Genomic DNA, 18570 nt, shown 5'->3' on the forward strand with positions numbered 1-18570 from the left:
TTATATAAGGGTGTGAAGGAGTTGAGGATAAGTTTGAGGATAAATCTGCAGGAAGTAACATTATTTGGGCAGAAAGTGCCTTCTTAAAGGAACGTCTCTTTTCGTGTCATCCTTACCAAGTAAAAGTTATTTATAAATTCTCCAGCTGGGGAGAAATATGGAGTCTAGACTCAACAAAAGTGAGTCAAAAGTCAAATTTACTTTCACACAAAGGTCTCCCATCCTGATGGCTGTGGAGACACTGGAGGCTCATTAATGAAAGCGGGCCTCCCCTATGGCTCCGTATGTACTTTTTTTTAAAACACATCTTCCCCTTCCTCTGTTCTCTCCCTTTCTAGTATTTTTGTAGATGTCTCCTCTTCTGCCAGACACCCGAAGGCCTTGCTTAATTCTGAAAAGTAATCAGAGCTTGTGTACTGGCCTGGTAAAACTGAATTAACTAAAACACCAAGCTCCACAACTCTGCTCCCGTGCCAGTAAGGAGGATTTTCCTGGCTGGTGTCTGATCTTGAACTTGGCATAGTGAGAGGCAGCCTACAGGGAAAGAGCTCTCTAGCGGGCTGCCTCAAACACTTTTAGTTGCTTCTCTTAAATCAGCAGCAAGGCAAGAAGAGGAGAATACCTGGACCCTCCAAAAAGTTGTTAGAAAAGGAGACTGCCTCTTACACAAAGCCCAAACTTGGGTCAACATGATACAGTACATTGTTAACAATTTATATGTTCTCTGCCATTTCTTCCTATCAACTTCCTAAATGCAGTCCTTGCATGATGGCTAAGGATTCTGACAGGAATACCTGAATGTTTTTGAAATACTGAATCTCCATGATTACCAAGCTGTTTGTACACATCTCTTAGATCCAAAACATACTATGCTCAAGTCTGCCATCCAGCAGGCCTCTGAAACCTTCCCTATTTCAGATGATACAGGTCTCTGAACTTTGAAACAACTCACTCTGACACTGAATTGGGTAATGTTGTGTTCAAAAAAATGTGTGAATGCTCTGACTGAACATGCAAGGGCATGGAAGACTGAGGCTACGTCTTATGCCTGTTATTACCCGACTTCACTTTTAAGTGCCTAGCACAGTGCTAAGCACATAGTAGGTGCTCAATATTTATCTAGCTAAAAAAATAGACATTAAGGCTATAGTTTATTATAGCCTCGGGGTGTGTGTATGTTATTATTAATGACTATAATATTTAGTTCTGAAAATGAAACTCATCAGTACAAGGCTACAGAAGTTAGTGCACAAATGTTTCATCCTCAAATTCATATAGGATATTCAAATACAAGGTGTATAATTTTATGGTCCCACTGTGATTCTCTCTGTGTAACAAGAAGGTTAAAAGCATAATACAAGTGTGAAATAGTTGATGAATTTTTATTTTAAAACTGATTTTTCATTTAAACTATAGTTTTTGCTGCCAAAGTGAAATATAAATGTATTTGTATATGTTTGGAAAATAAATGATTTGTGACATGTACTGGTCACTTGTGCTCCAATGGCAAAAGACCCTTTGGTCATCTAAACAAATATTCATAACATTCCTGAACTTTAATATCTAAAAAGTGCATTAAAAGCAAGTATTTATATAATGAACCATACATTTCTCACCATTAAATAATCAAGCCTAAAAAAATTGATCTTAAAAACACTTTTTAAAACCACATATAATATGCTAAAAGATTAACATGCACTACTAAGCTGATATTCCCCACTCTGCTGGAATGGTAAAGGAACTTTCTATTTTCATTTACTTCATGAGAAAAAAAAGAACTTTAAGCACTACCCTAGGCCAAAATATTTGGCTTCTACAGCTTTGAAGAAATAGATCTATTTAGTTGGACTGCTGTGCATTTTTTTAAATGCTCACAAGAATAGAAAGCAGAAAAAAGCACCTGTTTTATTCAGCTATTCACAGTAGAGGATATTTATAACCTGGTCATTAAAACACTTATTTCATATGCCATTCCTAGAATATGGCAATAGCTGTCACATAAAATACTGCTTTTTAATTATATTCATAAGAATAGGCATTTCATCTGTTAAAAAAAAGAATGAAGAGAGAAAAAAAAAAAAAAGCCCCTCGCTGGGTACCCTTTATCCTTAAAACAGAATGGTAAAGAAAGTCTCAGACTTCGTTTTTTCCACCATCACCCTCCAGAGCATGTCAGAAAATGTGACGAACTTCGAAGAGACTAGAATCACATTCAAACTTTCTTTGAAAGTAGCCATGATGAGCACTCATTCTTTTTCACAAATGCCAAATTAGGTTACTTCTTGAAGCATATCGTCCATTAAGAGCCAAAGAACCTGGTATCCAATTGCAAGCTATTTTTTCTTTTCTCAAAAATTTTCATAAAAATATATACACTCAAATTTAGAATGTTTCTCACTTCCATCATGGTGGTACAATAAAAAAAAATTTATTTCGTTATAAAAAGTATTTGGCTATAAAGAGTAACTGAATGGTAGAAAGCAATCTCATGGTCTTGATTTTCCTGTGCATATTTTCAGAATTGGGGCAGAACCCTGTGCCACACAAAGGATAATTCTTCCTCCTCAAGAGAAGGTCCTAAATTAACAATATATCTTTATGTGCATCTGCACAAACACACAAATATACAACAAAGTCCCCTGACTCTTCATTCTTCTCCTACCGTAGTGATGTTTCCAAATATTTGGTGAAATCCAGAGGCAACTGAGTGGTAACTTCACTACAATGTCTTTTGATTAGCTGACTTATCTCTTCACTTAAAAATGAATCCCCTTGTAACACTTTATCCTGAAAAAATATTAAAAGTATGAGTTAAAAGTTTGCTTATGGCATAAGCAAAAGCCAAGCCGTAAGCAAAGTTAAAAATGGCAACAGCTGACACCAAACTAACACATGAAACATAACGACAGGTGCTGGGTCAGGTCTTGGACATATCAGCCATATCCTACATTGAATGAAACAGTCTCCTGACTGTCTCTATAGAATTCCAACCCCAGAAATCTATCCTACCATCAACTCCTAACACGAAATAAGCAAGTTGAAATCATGTTATTAAGAGACATATTAATTTAGTTTTTGTTTCATCCTTTAAAAAAAATAATGAAAAGTATCACATACCTTCCTTCTGGAATTTGAAGATTCAACAGGAGGATTGAATGTCATTGCTGCCATGCTATAAGCCTCAAAAAGTTCTGCAGCAGATCTATAATCACAAATATAAGAAAAGTAAAGACACCACCATATCTGTGTAACTTGAAAATATTTAGATTGTACCCAGAGAATTAGACTGTACCCAGAGAAATCAATTAGATTGTACTCATTATTCTAAGCCTATATATAACATAATCCTGCTGTCGTTTTTGTTTCTTTTTTCTCATTAAAATCTTTTGCCCCAGTTTTATTTTCTTCCAGTTTTATTCAGATATAATTGACATACAGCACTCTGTAAGTTTAAGGTATACAGCATGATCTGACTTGCATACATCATGAAATGAATTACAATAAGTTTAGTGAACCTCCATCATCTCATAGATAAAAAATTAGTGAAATAGAAAAAAAATTTTTCCTTCTGATGAGAACTCAAGATTTATTCACTTAACTTTCATATATAACATACAATACTGTTAATTATATTTATCATGTTGTACATTACATCCCTAGTACTTATTTATCCTATAATTGGAGGTTTGTACTTTTTGACTGCCTTCATCCAATTCCCCCTTCTGGTAGCCACAAATCTGATCTCCTTTTCTATGAGTTTGTTTGTTTTTGAAGTAAAATTGACCTACAACTCTGTTAGTTCCTGTTACACAACATAGTGATGATTTGATATTTCTATACATTTCAAAATGATCACGATAAGTCTACTTACCACTTGTCATCATACAAAGATATTATATAATTATTGACTATATATCCCACACTGTACATTTCATACCTGTGACATTTATTTTGCAACTGGGAGTTTGTACCTTTTAATCTCCCTCACCTATTTCTCTCCTCCTCCTAACCCCCTCCCCTCTGGCACCACCTGTTTGTTCTCTGTATTTATGACTCTGTTTCTGTTTTGTTTGTTCATTTGTTGTTTTTTGTTTTTGTTTTTGTTTTTTTGCGGTAGGCGGGCCTCTCACTGCTGTGGCCTCTCCCGTTGCGGAGCACAGGCTCCCGTCGCGCAGGCTCAGCAGCCATGACTCACGGGCCCAGCCACTCCGCGGCATGTGGGATCTTCCTGGACCGGGGCACGAACCTGTGTCCCCTGCATCGGCAGGCGGACTCTCAACCACTGCGCCACCAGGGAAGCCCTGTTTTGTTTTTTAGAGTGAAATCGTACAGTATTTGTCTTTCTCTGACTTATTTCACTTAGCATAATTCCCTCTAGGTCCATCCATGTTGTTGCAAATGGCAAGCTTTAATTCTTTTTTTCATGGCTGAGTAATATTCCATTGTGTGTATGTATACCTCATCTTCTTTATCCATTCATCTATTGGTGGGCATTTAGGTTGCTTCCATATCTTGGCTATGGTAAATAATGTGGCAATGAACATAAGAATGCATGTATCTTTTCTAATTATTGTTTTTGTTTTCTTTGGAAACCAACAAAACACACTTATATAAAATAAATCCTAAATCCCCATGTTATGACATCATTATCCAACTAAATCCACCTCAGAGAGGTCTGGTATACATTTAGAAACATAGGTCTGGACAAAAAGAAGGCTGAGCAAAAAGCCCTCAAGCTCAATATGATCAAATCCCAACTCAACCAGTTATGTGAACGATATGCAACTAAGTGTAAGTTAGTCATGAGAGCATAAGGCATGGAGTCATCTTCCATGGATTTCAATCAGCTCAACCCTTCACTTGTTTGCCTGGATTGAAAGCAAGGAGAGGCCAATCAGGACAGAATAAATGTCTATACTCATGCATGTAAATGAATCCTTAATGATTTGAGATTGGTTAATATTCTCCAAAGGAGATCGGCAAGGGATGCAATCAGGCTCACACCCCAAGCTCCACTCCCCAGGGGAAGCCCATCAAGAGTCTCCCTTCTCAAGCCTTTGGGATAATCCATTCAACTTCCTCCAGAAAAGGAAACCTCTGGCATAAATGAGGCAAATGGTGAAGATCTCTGACAAAAACATACCAGAAAAGGATTGTGAAGAAGTGACAAAGAATCATTTTCTCCTTTTCCTTTTGAAAAACAAAGCTGGGGTACAGGTGGGAAGTATGAGGGATGAAAGAAGTAAATGGCCATTTTACTATTTAATAAGAGCAAAGGTTATCTCTATCCTACCCAGAAGGAAAAGGGTTTACAGGAAATTACAATTTATGTCTCATTTAGAGAGGGATACAGCTGACTACTGCCTTGTAAAAATATAGACCTGTTTCATCAAACCTCTCAGTATTTCAAGAGAAGCTGGAAATGATTTTTGGCGAATTCTTCCAATATTTAAAAGATACCAACCAATTAGATTCTTGTTCAAACTCTGAAGAGGCCAGAAAATCTTGCCTACAGGTCACTTGTCTGTGATTTCTGATTTAAAGAAACCAGTGGGCTTGCAAAGGAGGGGAAAAATCTGCAACAAAATATTAATTCTGAGTGATGGGAGTATTACAAGGGTGTCATACCATTTTCTCTTCTTTTCTGTATAACTGAAGTATTTCCTAGTTGATTTTGTGGGGGGAAAAAATGATAATTACTACTGTTTCAACTTCTCTGTACGAATTTTTTTCAGATCAAAAAGTTGTGGGAAAAGAAACTTCTTTTAGAAGGACACTTTTCCCCATTTGGAAGCGTGTAAGGTGAATGCTGGAAGTGCCAGTCCAAACTCTCACAGGTCGGGGGCACTGAACAGAGATGGCTATGAGGGCCAAGGAGAGAAACTGCTCCCTTCTGGATGGCAGTGTTCAAAGCACTTCTTTTCTCTCCCTCCTCACTTTTCCCTTTCTTGTCCTAGCAGAACCATTTGGAGGGGGGAAAAAAAAAGGTTCTGTGGATGGACTCATGGACCTTCACATAAAGCAAATATGGCATCATCTTATTAAATGTTGAACCTAAGTAATGCGCATATGGGGATTCACTATTCTTTCTACTTACCTGTACGTGTGAAACCGTTTTATGACCAAAAAAAAAAAAAAAAAAGGTTAAGTAATTACTCAAAACAAACTAACAAAATCACAGTCAGCAATGTTTTCTCTTTGGAATAATTCAGGAATATGAAGTGGACCAAGTCCAGATAACCAACCAGCACTTTACATTTTGAAATCTATTACTTTGTAAAACAGACTTCTCATAGTCAAAACAGCTATCAACTGAAATTTGCAGTTCTATAATAAGGCAATGCTAAATACTACCTTCGGCTCAACTCTGGTTTGAGTGCCTCTGAGCCTTCGGAAGGGGCTCCAGCGATGAGGTGAGCTGCAAATCTCTGCACTATAGGATGGTAATGTCGCTGAAGGGGAAACAGGACAACCATATTTTGCACGGGTCAATATTTTGTAAGACACTAGCTACACTTTAATAAACATTAATTTTTTTTAAAAACCACATATGCATATGTAATTCATTAGAACCACATACCTACAGAAAAAAAACAGTATCTTTGCTCACAAGATTCCAACACAAATCTGTTTGATGACCAAGTTACCAGTGAAGTAGCTTAGTCTTGCTTTTACAGTATGAAAAGAAAAATCAAAAGGCAATTTCTCTTTCAGAGTGAAAAAAGTTAGTTTACAACAGGTTTCCTGAAACACATTTCCACTATAATGCTTCTGTCCGCACTGTAGGATCACAACGTAGGTGAAACCCTCTTGAAACTGGCAGGCCACAGGCCTCTGGAAGTCCCCCTGAATAAGACCCAATACAAATGTGCCTGACAACATATCTTCTATTCTGAATAGTGTCAGGGAGTGACTTCAAGAAATCTCACCCCATAATACTGAAATCACTTTCTGCTTCCTTAGAAAACGGATCTCAACATCTTAATAGTAAGAGCAAAGTGAAATGCAGAGTATTTAGACAGGAATTCTAGGAAAGGCAGTCCCAGAACAAAATATGTTAAGTTCTCTGGCAATTATAACTACTTGGGGGAAAAACTGAAAAAGCCCTCACAAAAAGGGGAGGAGGGGCTCTTACCCTCAGTGCATGCAATTCCCAAAGAGCAGTGTTCTGAGCATTGCAGTACTCAGGTTCATCCAGCTCAGGAAGGAAAACTCCACTACCCTGAGATTCATTGTCAAGCAACAGATCTGTTTTGGGGAAAGTCTGCAAAAATGTCACATGAAAAGGATTAATTAAAGTAATATTATGAATTTTAAGAACGTTACTGGATTCTGTACTTTTACATAATTTGATTTTACAGTTACATAAGAGCTATAAGCACATGCACTTTATACCTAGTTTTAATTTTTGCAATTTAAGTTTATTCCACAAGAGAACAAAAGAATATTAGCTTGCTTTGAAAAGAATTAATTTTATCTTGCAAAAGAAAACAGATATTCGTTCACTCAGCAACCCCACTTTTAGGAATCTTTCCTATAGAAATAATTACATTAGATACACTTATAAGAATATTCACTATAGCATCATTTATAATAGCAAAAAAGGAAACAACTTACATCCATCAAAAGAAAAATGCAAAGTGTAAAAGCCAGACTGCCTAAATTTAAATCCCATCTCTGCCACTTAATAGCAGTGTCACTTTAGACAAGTTTCTTAGTCTCTCTGGACCTCAGTTTCCCCCATCTATAAAATGGGAACAATAATAGTAGCTACTTCACAGAGTTGTTATGAAAATTGAGTTAATTTTTGTAAAGCATTGTAACAGTGGAATTCACACAGTAAGAACTATGTAAGTATTTGTTAAACCAATAGTCATTAAAGAGACCAAGTAGCTGTATTTGTACTGACACAAAATGTGTTCATCACCATTAAGTGTTAAAAAAGTTGTAGAACAATATTGTATATCATAATCCCCTCTCCATTAAAAAAGAAAAAAGTTTTGTTGTTTGTGTGTGTTTAGTGTACACATTTATAAATGAATTTTTTTAAGACTTCTGGAAGGATACCCACCAAATCGTAAAAATGGAGAGTGTCAGTAGGGGTGGAATGCTTTCCTTTTGTAATTTTATATACTTCTTTTATCACCTTATCTCGTTACAAGTGTGAATTACTTTTATAATTAAAATAATAATGTAAATGGGGGAAAAAAACATGCATCAAACAAAACACCACTGTTGCACTGTAAGAACTTAGCTCTATTCGTTTGCATCACTACTTACATGCATTAATATTCTGTTAGTTGCTAAAATGCCAATGCTTGAATTTGGAAGCACATGAAGAGCAAGGGTACAAAGGCGCTTGATGAAGGCAAGGGCCCGCTGCTGAGAAACTTGCTTTCTGCGCTTAGTCAGCATGACATCAAGGCACTGGAGGACGATCTCAACACCTTCATTCGTAGCACCTAAAACAGCAGATATACCTTTTGGGGCTGTTCTCATTACTTTTTCATTACGCACTTCACTGAACTTTGGAAAAATCCAAGAGGAGTCTGTCGCACCTGTCCCACATCATTTCCCTCACCGATGAAGCAGTGCCAGACTGCTCACACAATAATGTGAGCTGCACTGCATCTCCAGTCAATTCCAAAAGTTCTCTCACTCCAAGTCTCACTTAAGGTTAAATACAGATGTGCAGCACTGGCAGGCCAGCATTTTATATACCTGCTCCTATTTCTCAATTTTCATTGACTATAATTCCAGTCACAAAATATTCTTAGAAGATAAAGATTTATTAAAGACACATTATCTAAACATACATACCTGCATGTAACTTGAACAGTGTTTTGTAAAGATGTGTATAGAATTTCATTGGATCAATATTCAGAACATCACCTTTGAAATGAGAACAAAAATTAGGTATGTTAAAGCCTCCAAAGGCAAAGTAAACAAAACTTAATCAAGAAAGTATCTTACCTTGCCCAGAAAGAACATGAAAAGCAGTCTGGACACAGTGAAGACTTTCTTGATAGCTTAGGTCCTTAAAACGAAGAGGGGAAAAAAAAGGGTATTAAGAATAATTACAATTCATATCTTAAAAAGTAATTCATTAGTAGAGTTACTTACACCAGACTCAATGAGAGAATGTAGAACTACTAATAAATCATCAAAAAACTCCACATTTATAAGGTGAGCAAACCTAGAATCAAACAAAACTTAGTTAAAAGGTAACCTAAAAATAGATATAAAGCAGTTAAAAATTAAACCTGACTTTAAAACCATATTTTCAATATTACTTATTTCAAAATGTTAGCTCTGATGGAGATGATGGTGATTATCGATACTTTTCATTAATTCAGACTGGCCTCTTGGACAATTCATCCACGACTGGACATTATACTCAGCAGGAATATATGAGGCACTAAACAAACTAAATATATTTCAAAAATACTCCTACCCAGAGAAAGAAGTTGCTAAGAGCAAACAAGTTCTCTGAGTCAAGTTGACCAGGTGTCCAACAATGTTCTAAGTCACAAAGGAGTCAGCAGTTACAGCTTCTAGGAAAATGGGGCAGGAAGAAGGAAAGGAGGAAAGATTTTGCTATTAATTAGAAAATGGACCCTATGAAAGCTTTAAAAAGAAAAGAAAACATCTTGGAGCTAGTGTCTAGTTCAGGCTCAGCAATTAATTACCTATATAATCCTAGGTAAGAGCTGACTGTCCTGGCCTTCTATTTCTAAAAATAACTGAGATCACTCAATAGAGTTAAAGAGAAAGAATCATGTGAGCTGGGCTTCCCTGGTGGCGCAGTGGTTAAGAGTCCGCCTGCCGATGCAGGGGACACGGGTTCGTGCCCCGGTCTGGGAAGATCCCACATGCCGCGGAGCGGCTGGGCCCGTGAGCCATGGCTGCTGAGCCTGCGCGTCCGGAGCCTGTGCTCCGCAATGGGAGAGGCCACAACAGTGAGAGGCCCATGTACCGCAAAAAAAAAAAAAAAGAATCATGTGAGCTATTAAATGTCAGAGGACTCTGTACACTATAAAATATCAGGCACCGAAGTAGTTAAAGTCAGGATATCTCTTCAATATTAGTGCAAGAGCCTTTGACACTGTAAATCTTAGAATAAGGAAGGACCTCAGAGGTCATATATTCCCTGTGTATTGGTACAACCTTTTTGGGAAGTAATATGGCAATATTTATCAAAATTTTAAATGATCATACTCTTTGACCTAGCAATATGTGCACACAAGTACACTGAAGATATTTCCAGTGTAGCACTGGGGACTGACCAAATAAAGTATTAAATATCCATGACATGGAGTATTATGAACTTAAAAAAAAAAAGTGGGTCTATATGTGCTAACATGGAAGGATACCCAGAATAACTGTTTATCCAAAAAAAAAAAAAAGGAAGTTACAGAACAGTATACATTTGTGTGAAAGATGCAATTTGTATGAAACAAGGCAGGTGGGCAGATTTACATACTGATATAGGAAGGAAGGGAACTTGTGATCTTTTAATTCTTAATTGCATTATTTGAATTTTTTAAATGAGCATGTATTATTAAAAAATTTGTTTAAATAAACAAATTGGTCATTGGGACTTCCCTGGTGGCGCAGTGGTTGAGAATCCGCATGCCAATGCAGGGGACACAGGTTTGATCCCTGGTCCAGGAAGATCCCACATGCCAAGAAGCAACTAAGCCCATGCACCACAACTACTGAGGCTGTGCTCTAGAGCCAGTGAGCCACAACTACTGAGCCCATGCGCCACAACTACTGAAGCCCACGTGCCTAGAGCCCATGCTCTGCAAGAAGAGAAGCCACCACAATGAGAAGCCCGCGCACTGCAACAAAGAGTAGTCCCCACTCGCCACAACTATAGAAAGCTCATGAGCAGCAACGAAGACCCAACACACAAAAACAAAAAAGAAAAAAATAATTGGTCATTGAAAAAAACAAACAACAGGTCCTACCTAAGGTAAGAATAATCCCTTCTCTTTGAACCTCTGACCAACCTCTCTTTCAAGGACAAGGACCACACTATCTTATAAGGCAAAGCATCTCATCACCAAATAGCTACAGTCATTAGAAAGTAATTTCTTCTACATGGAACCAAATTTGCCTTTTCTCTATCTTCCAGACATTAGTCCTATTTCTAAAGCTGTGCTGTCCAACGTAGCCACTGGCCATTAGGCATGTGAAATGTGGCTAGTCCAAACTAAGATGATGTGCTATAATGTAAAACATATACCACTTTTAGAAGATGCATTATGAAAAAAGCCATGCCAAATATCTCACTAATGTTTAATCTCATTAATGTTTTGACATTAATGTATGTCAGAATAATATTTTAGATAAAATGAGTTCAACAAAATATATTTAAATTAATTTCATCTGTTTCTTTTTCCTTTTCAATGTGGTTAACAGAAAATTTTAAATTTCATATGTAGTTCACACTATGTTTCTATTGGATAGCACTGTTCTACAGGACAATACCTCAAATAATTGTAGAAAACTACCCTGACAACCATTATTCTGGCTCACATCCCCCAGTAGGTTCATTAGTGTTGACAGCGTACAAAAAGACCTATCTTAAGAGGAACAGATTATGCAAGACTAAAAACTGACTACAGAACAGAAGGAAGGCAGAACTGAGGGATGAACCCTAGGGACAGTGAGAACTAAGTAATAAGCAGGAGGAAAGAGTTGGCGAAGGAGATTTTTAAAATAAAAGGTTTGAGATGAGAAAACCAAAAAAGTGCAGTGTTATGAACAGGTTCAAGGAAAAGCTGGTGACGAATAAAAAAGGAATGAGAACTAAGAAGGACACCGGGTCATCAATTAGTGAACCCTGTTTAAAATTCATGGTTACCTCGGTCTTATTTATTTAGAAAGAATCAAAAAGGCTTCAACCTACACAGCCCTTACTTGGCAAGACCTTCCAGAACTGCTGGCAGGAGAGGTGACCTCTGGGCCTTCTTCAATATTCTGAAGTAGGTCACAAACACGATATTCAGAGTCTCCGTGTGCTGCAGAACAGACAAAATGACTTCCGTATAACCTAGTGTACTTTCTCCCAAGTTACCACAACTACAGCTTTCAAAACTCAGCCTTTTCTGTGCTTTCCCGTCACTCCCCACTATTCAATCTTAAGAGCTTCAGCAAAGCAGAATGAAGATACACATCCTGTGATTTTCTAAAACTAGCATCATCGATCACATTATCATTTCTTACACATCATGTGTCTAAGCCTCGTGAAATAAACCAAAGTCATACAACCACAAGTTGAAGCAATAAATCTCTAGTTGAAATCATTTAACAAAACACTTTAAAAGCATGAGAAAACGTAAAACTGCCTACCAGTTTAAGTTTTTTCTCAGTACTCTCCGAAGCTTCTGCCTCCCGAAGCTCTCTCTCTAGTTTCTCTTCTGCTTTCTTCCACTGAAAATAGATTAAAAAAAGAAAAAAAAGAGTATACCACTGAATGAAAAAGCTAGCTTCAGAGAGGCATTATGTCAATATTATGAAACACACACAATAATACCACAGACCGTCTACAAATAGAAGCAAAAATAGAAAAAATGGGTAAGAAGCATCCATAAACCAAATTATGACAGTGGCTGCCTCCTAGGAGGAAGGGAAAAGAATGGGACTGGAGAAGGGACAAAGGGACTCCAACTCTATAACCAATGGTTTCTTTCTTTTCAAGAAAGAAACTGAAGTATATTAATATTTGCTCAATCAGAATGGTAAATACATGGGATATATTATACTACTCTCTGTAGTTTTCTGTAATTTAAATTAAATTTTTTCAAAAAAAAAAAGGAGGAAGGAAGGACATGCTGAGCCCAGAAATAATTATGTTAAATCATCTATAATGTGGAAACCAGTCATCAACAATGCTTCCCAAACTCATTTACATACAATGCATAAAACCGGATACTATACATACAGAAATTCAACAGAAAACCAATTTCTTTCCACTCCCTTATGCTGTTAGAGCAGCAAACAATGGTTGCTAAGCTGCCTGAGACACTGGGGACTGACTGAGGAATGGCGTTTCCTTCCCTCACACGAAGTTGTTAAAGAGCTGCTTATTGGGTCTTTGTTTCCCCACTGTAGCCACATACATGCTGTTCCTAACAGGCACATCCAACTTATATTAGGATAGTATGGTATAAATAATTTAAATATTTACCTTCATTTGTTAACAATCATTAAGTCTATTTTGATATTCCTGTCTTATTTTCAAAATTTATTAGACACATTCAAAGATGGATCTCCCTGGAAATTATTTTTTCCTTTGTTTTTATAACCCACTTGATAACCCTAATAAACTGTTTAGAAATGTTTTGAGAAGTGATCATAATAATGGTGGTGGTTGTAACTAATGTGTATAAAGTGTGCCCAGCGCTGCACACTCTAAGTGCTTTTCCTATGTCATTATATTTAAACTGCACAATCACCCTGCAAGGTAGGTGCTATTATTAGCTCCATTTCTCAGAATATTAAAAAAATGTTTCCAAAGTCTCATAGTAAATAAACAAAAGCCTGGAATTTCAACCTAGTTTTCAAATACAAACCAACAGAGAAAGGAGATTTGACTAAAACCTACTTTGTTGCCAACTTCACATGAATGCATCCTTTCTGTTAAGGAAGGAATCTGTGTTATCACGATGAATCTAAGAGGATCTCAAAAGCCAGCATGGGGACTTCCCTGGTGGTCCAGTGGTTAAGACTCCGTGCTTCCAACACAAGGAGCGCAGGTTAGATCCCTGGTCGGGGAACTAAGATCCCACATGCCGAGTGGTGCGGTGTGGCCAAAAAAAAAAAAAAAGCTAGCATGGCAAGAAAACCTTTTCATCTACTGCTCTCTTTGCTAATGAACTGTCTGTTTAAGTTGATTTAATAAAACATTTCTTTGCAATAACTGGGGAAAATAAAATTCTCTAAATATCAGATTTTAAAATATTTATAACTTAACTATGATTTTTCCCTGTGCCTATATTATGATTTTAATCTAAAATCAATTTAAAAAAGGAAATCAATCAAACCTTTCTCTGCATTCTTGATAGAGTTTTTCTCTTTTCCTTGAAAGTCATGAACTTTTTTTGTTTATTAATATCCTCTGTATCTTTTTTCACTTCTACTTCTTTGATCCTTAAGCACAAGAATGTTTTTAACATCTGGTATTGAAGAAAACACAAATACACAGCTTAATATTTATATTGCCCTCAAATACTTTAAACAGAATAAGCATTCAACAGTGTTATTCCTTCCCTCATGCCAAAAAAACCCCCCCCAAAAAAAAACTTTGAAACTTTATCACATTTTACACAAAGTTCTATTATCTTTTTGTTAAACGTATTCAGTAAATTTTGTCTATGAAAGGACACTAGTATTTGGCTAAATACACATAATATTACTTTGCAGTGGAATAAGAACAAGGAAGAGAGAACACTACCTGGCACTGGTAGATAGGATTACAAGGAGTAGAAAGGTCAGAAAAAGGTTTGGGCCAGTATGGGAGAAGACGATATTTATCAGACATTTCTAAACCAGCTTTAAATTCCCAAACCAGATTCAGTTTTGCAGTTAACAGTTCTAATCTTTTTTTCCCAACAAAAAAAATAACATGAAGACTAGTGTTATTAAGACAACTTATTTTTCTTCAGGCCAATGGGTCTCCAACTTTAGCAAACATCACAATCACCTGGAGGGCTTGTTAAACCACAAAAAGCTAGACCCCATCCCCAGAGCTTCTGATTCAGCAGGTCTGCAGTGGGGCCCCAGAATTTGTATTTCTAATCACCAGCTGATGCTGGTCCAGGGACCACATGTACTATTGCCTTAAGCCATTCAAAAAAGTTCAGAAACTAATTTAGAAACTGATGTACTGTGTGCTACAGCAACCATCCAAACACAAAGACAAAAGGGGTTTTAAATCCTACGTTTTCTGGGGAAGAAACCACTCTACTGACCTGCAGTCACAGCAGCATTCTTGGAGAAAAAAAGAACTACAGGTTTGTATTCTTTTGAGGTTCCAATATGTACATTTGGGAGAAAGCTGAGAACTTCATTTAAATCATGTAATGAAAACAAGGAAGAACTAAAAACATAAACACTGAACCTGAAGTCACTCTAGGTCTCAGAAAGATTTGAGTATTTTGTAGGTATTCTATGTGCTCATAAAATATCACCCACAAATGAAAAATAACTCCAAATCAAAGAATGTGGCACATGGTCAACTAATCTTTGGTAAGGGAACCAAGAATACACAATAGGGAAAGAACAGTCTCTTCAATAAATGGTGTTAGGAAAATTGGATATCCACATACAGAAGAATGAAACTGGACCTTTATCTTACCAGTCACAAACATTAATTCAAAATGGATTAAAGACTTAAATGTAAGACCTGACACCATAAAACTCCTAGAAGAGAAAACATAGAGACAAAGTTCCTTGACATTGGTCTGAGCATTAATTTTCTAGATATGACATCAAAAGCAAAAACAAACAAGTGAGACTACATTAAACTAAAAACCTTCCACACGCAAAGGAAACCATCGACAAGATGCAAAGGCAACCTACGGAATGGCAGAAAATATCTGCAAATCATGTATCTGATAAGGAGTAATATCCAAAATACTAAGGAACTCAAACAACTCACAGCAAAAAACAAATAACCTGATCTGAAAAGGAACAAAGGACCTAAAAACACATTTTTTCCAAAGAAGACAAACAACAAATGACCAACAGGTAAATGAAAAGATGCTGAACAGCACTAATCATCATGGATATGCAAACCATAACCACAGTGAGATACCACCTCACACCTATTAGAATGGCTATTATGAAAAAGACAAGAAATAACAAGTGTTAGTGAGGTTGTGGAGAAGAGGGGACCCTTGTACACTGTTGGTGGGAATGTAAATTGACACAGCCATTATGGAACAGTATGGAGGCTCCTAAAAAATTAAAAATACAATTATCATATGATCCAGCAATCCCCCTTCTGGGTATATATCCAAAGGAAATGAAATCAGTATCTCAAAGAGATATCTGCACACCCATGTTCACTGCAGCACTGTTCACAAAAGCCAAGATATGGAACCAATCTACGTGCCTGCCGGAATAAAGCAAATGTGAGATATACATACAATGGAATGTTATTCAGCCTTAAAAAGAGGGTCCTGTCATCTTTGATAACATGGATGAACCTGCAGGACAGGACAAGTGAAATGAGCCAGACACAGACTCAATACTGTATGATCTCAAAAAGTCACACCCACAGAACCAGAGAGTAGAATGGCGCTTGCCAGGGGATGGAGGAAATGAGGAAATCCTGGTCAAAGGATACAAACTTTCAGTTATAAGGTGAATAAGTTCTGGGTAATAATACCGTATCATAGACCTGAAATTTGCTAAGAGAGTAGATCTTAAGTATTCTCACCACAAAAAAAAGGTAACTATGAGAGGTGATGGATGTGTTAATTAACTTGATTGCAGTAATCATTTCACAGTGTATACACACATTAAATCATCACATTGTACACCTTTAAAAAAATCACATTACTATACAAAGTATATATATACCAAGCAAACAAACAAATACCAAGAAAGTAAAGAAAGCAGTTTATATTCTAGCATCATTAAAATGAAAGTGTTTCCCTATGGCCAATTTCATGTTCAAGCTTTATTCCCCGATTACTCTAAAATTCTGAGTAATACTTAAGCCCAATATTTGTAATTTTAGCAGTTCAACTAAAGTTATCAGCTATAAGGGATGAAAAGAATTTGACGGCAAAGGAAGAAGACTTCAAAATTAGGAAATAAAACAGTAAAAAAAAAAAATCAGCTTAACAATCAAAACTATATGACTAAAAATTAATGAAAATATCTAAGACCCAAATGAAGAAAACTATAAAACTTCACTTAAGAACATAAAAGAAAATGGCAAGATACCTGATATTCTTGAATATAAAAAAATCAATTCTGTAAAATAAGTAATTAAAATGCAAAACTTCTATAAAGCAAAAAGACAACAACACAAAATTAAAGGACAGAGCAACAAATAAATATTTGCAACTTATATAACAGAGACTTAATATCCTTACTATGTAACTTAAGCTCAAAAGACACACAGAGCTTTTGTTTCTTTTGTTCACTACTTTATCCCCAGGACCTAGAACACTGCCTAGTACATGGCTCATATTTATTCAAATATATGCACATTTTAAAAATTATTACATGTTGGGCTTCCCTGGTGGCACAGCGGTTCAGAGTCCGCCTGCTGATGCAGGGGACACGGGTTCGTGCCCCGGTCCGGGAAGATCCCACATGCCGCGGAGCGGCTTGGCCCATGAGCCATGGCCACTGGGCCTGCGTGTCCGGAGCCTGTGCTCCGCAACGGGAGAGGCCACAACAGTGAGAGGCCCGTGTATCGCAAAAAAAAAAAAAAAAAAAAATTATTACATGTCTTTAAGAAAGTCAAATACCGGAGGAGAAAAACTGGTAAACAATACAAACAGGCAAAAAATTCAAATGACTAATAAATGTATTAAAGGAAGTAAAACCTCACTAATAAAAATGTGTAAACAAAATAATATACATTAATTTATGTAATTTTTTACCTACCAGACTAACAAAGATTAAAGAGTAAAAATATTCAACACTGGGTAGGTTGTGGGGAAATGACACTCCTATCACTAGTGGGAACACAAGTGATCAAATGTTTTTGGAGGACAATTTGGCATTAGCTCTCAAATATTCAAATGTGTATACTGTTGGATCCAGTATCCACACTTTAGAAATTTCACTCACAGAATCTCACATAAGTGTGAAAAAATAACGTGGCCAAAACATTCTTCTCTATGCTGACTGTAACAGCAAAAATCTAGAAACAACTCAGCCATCCATCAAGTACGAACTATATATTATTCACATAATGGAATACTAAAGCAGACGTTAAAAAGAATGGGATAGCCCTATACATTAGTCCACAATACATTAAATGAAAACAGCTCCAGAATAGTTTCCAAAGTATAAACCCATTTTTTTATTTTAAAATACAAAGTATGTCTCTATCTGCATAGAAAAACATCTAGAAGGATACAGGCCGAACTGCTATGACTGGCTACTTCTGGGGAGCACTTTCACTTTATACTTTACACATCTATAAAAAATAAATTCCTCATAACAACTGAAAATTAACTTTGTAATTTAAAAACAAACACAATACAAAGTGAGAAAAAAAAGGCTTACCTCTGGCCTAACTTCATAATTTCTGCCTTTCACAAAACCAGAAATCACTTTAATTACACCCAGTGATGCTTGGCCTAATTTATCTTGTTTAAAGAGTTTCTTTACTGCTTCACAACACATTTCAGATATCTGAAAAATAAAATGTTACACTAAACCAGTGTTTCTCAGCCTCAGCAGTACTAACATTTGGGGCCAGATAATTCGTTGCTGTGGGGCCCTGTCCTGTGCATTGGAGGATGTTTAGAAGCCTCCCTGACCTTTATCCACCAGAAGCCAGCAGCAACAATCCTCCATCACCATAGTCGT

The 18570-nt window shown here is 36.6% G+C and overlaps 1 protein-coding gene across 1 annotated transcript in view; it reads right to left on the reverse strand.

Annotated features, from left to right (window-relative positions):
* Nucleotides 1-2535: 2535 nt before the first annotated feature.
* NOC3L (NOC3 like DNA replication regulator) overlaps nucleotides 2536-18570 on the reverse strand; it is a gene marked incomplete at its 5' end in the record, with an annotated part of 32187 nt that continues 16152 nt past the window's right edge. Inside the window, 12 exons of the mRNA XM_079711856.1 lie at nucleotides 2536-2787; nucleotides 3118-3202; nucleotides 6355-6452; nucleotides 7136-7264; nucleotides 8281-8462; nucleotides 8821-8892; nucleotides 8974-9037; nucleotides 9124-9196; nucleotides 11929-12029; nucleotides 12361-12441; nucleotides 14055-14186; nucleotides 18265-18393. Coding sequence (XP_079567982.1) covers nucleotides 2659-2787; nucleotides 3118-3202; nucleotides 6355-6452; nucleotides 7136-7264; nucleotides 8281-8462; nucleotides 8821-8892; nucleotides 8974-9037; nucleotides 9124-9196; nucleotides 11929-12029; nucleotides 12361-12441; nucleotides 14055-14186; nucleotides 18265-18393 — 1275 coding nt within the window. The 3' untranslated portion in view covers nucleotides 2536-2658. The remainder of the gene's footprint in view (nucleotides 2788-3117; nucleotides 3203-6354; nucleotides 6453-7135; nucleotides 7265-8280; nucleotides 8463-8820; nucleotides 8893-8973; nucleotides 9038-9123; nucleotides 9197-11928; nucleotides 12030-12360; nucleotides 12442-14054; nucleotides 14187-18264; nucleotides 18394-18570) is intronic.

The sequence above is a fragment of the Hyperoodon ampullatus genome, assembly GCF_949752795.1.
Source record: "Hyperoodon ampullatus genome assembly, chromosome: 1".
In the NCBI taxonomy this organism is placed as follows: Eukaryota; Metazoa; Chordata; class Mammalia; order Artiodactyla; family Ziphiidae; genus Hyperoodon; species Hyperoodon ampullatus.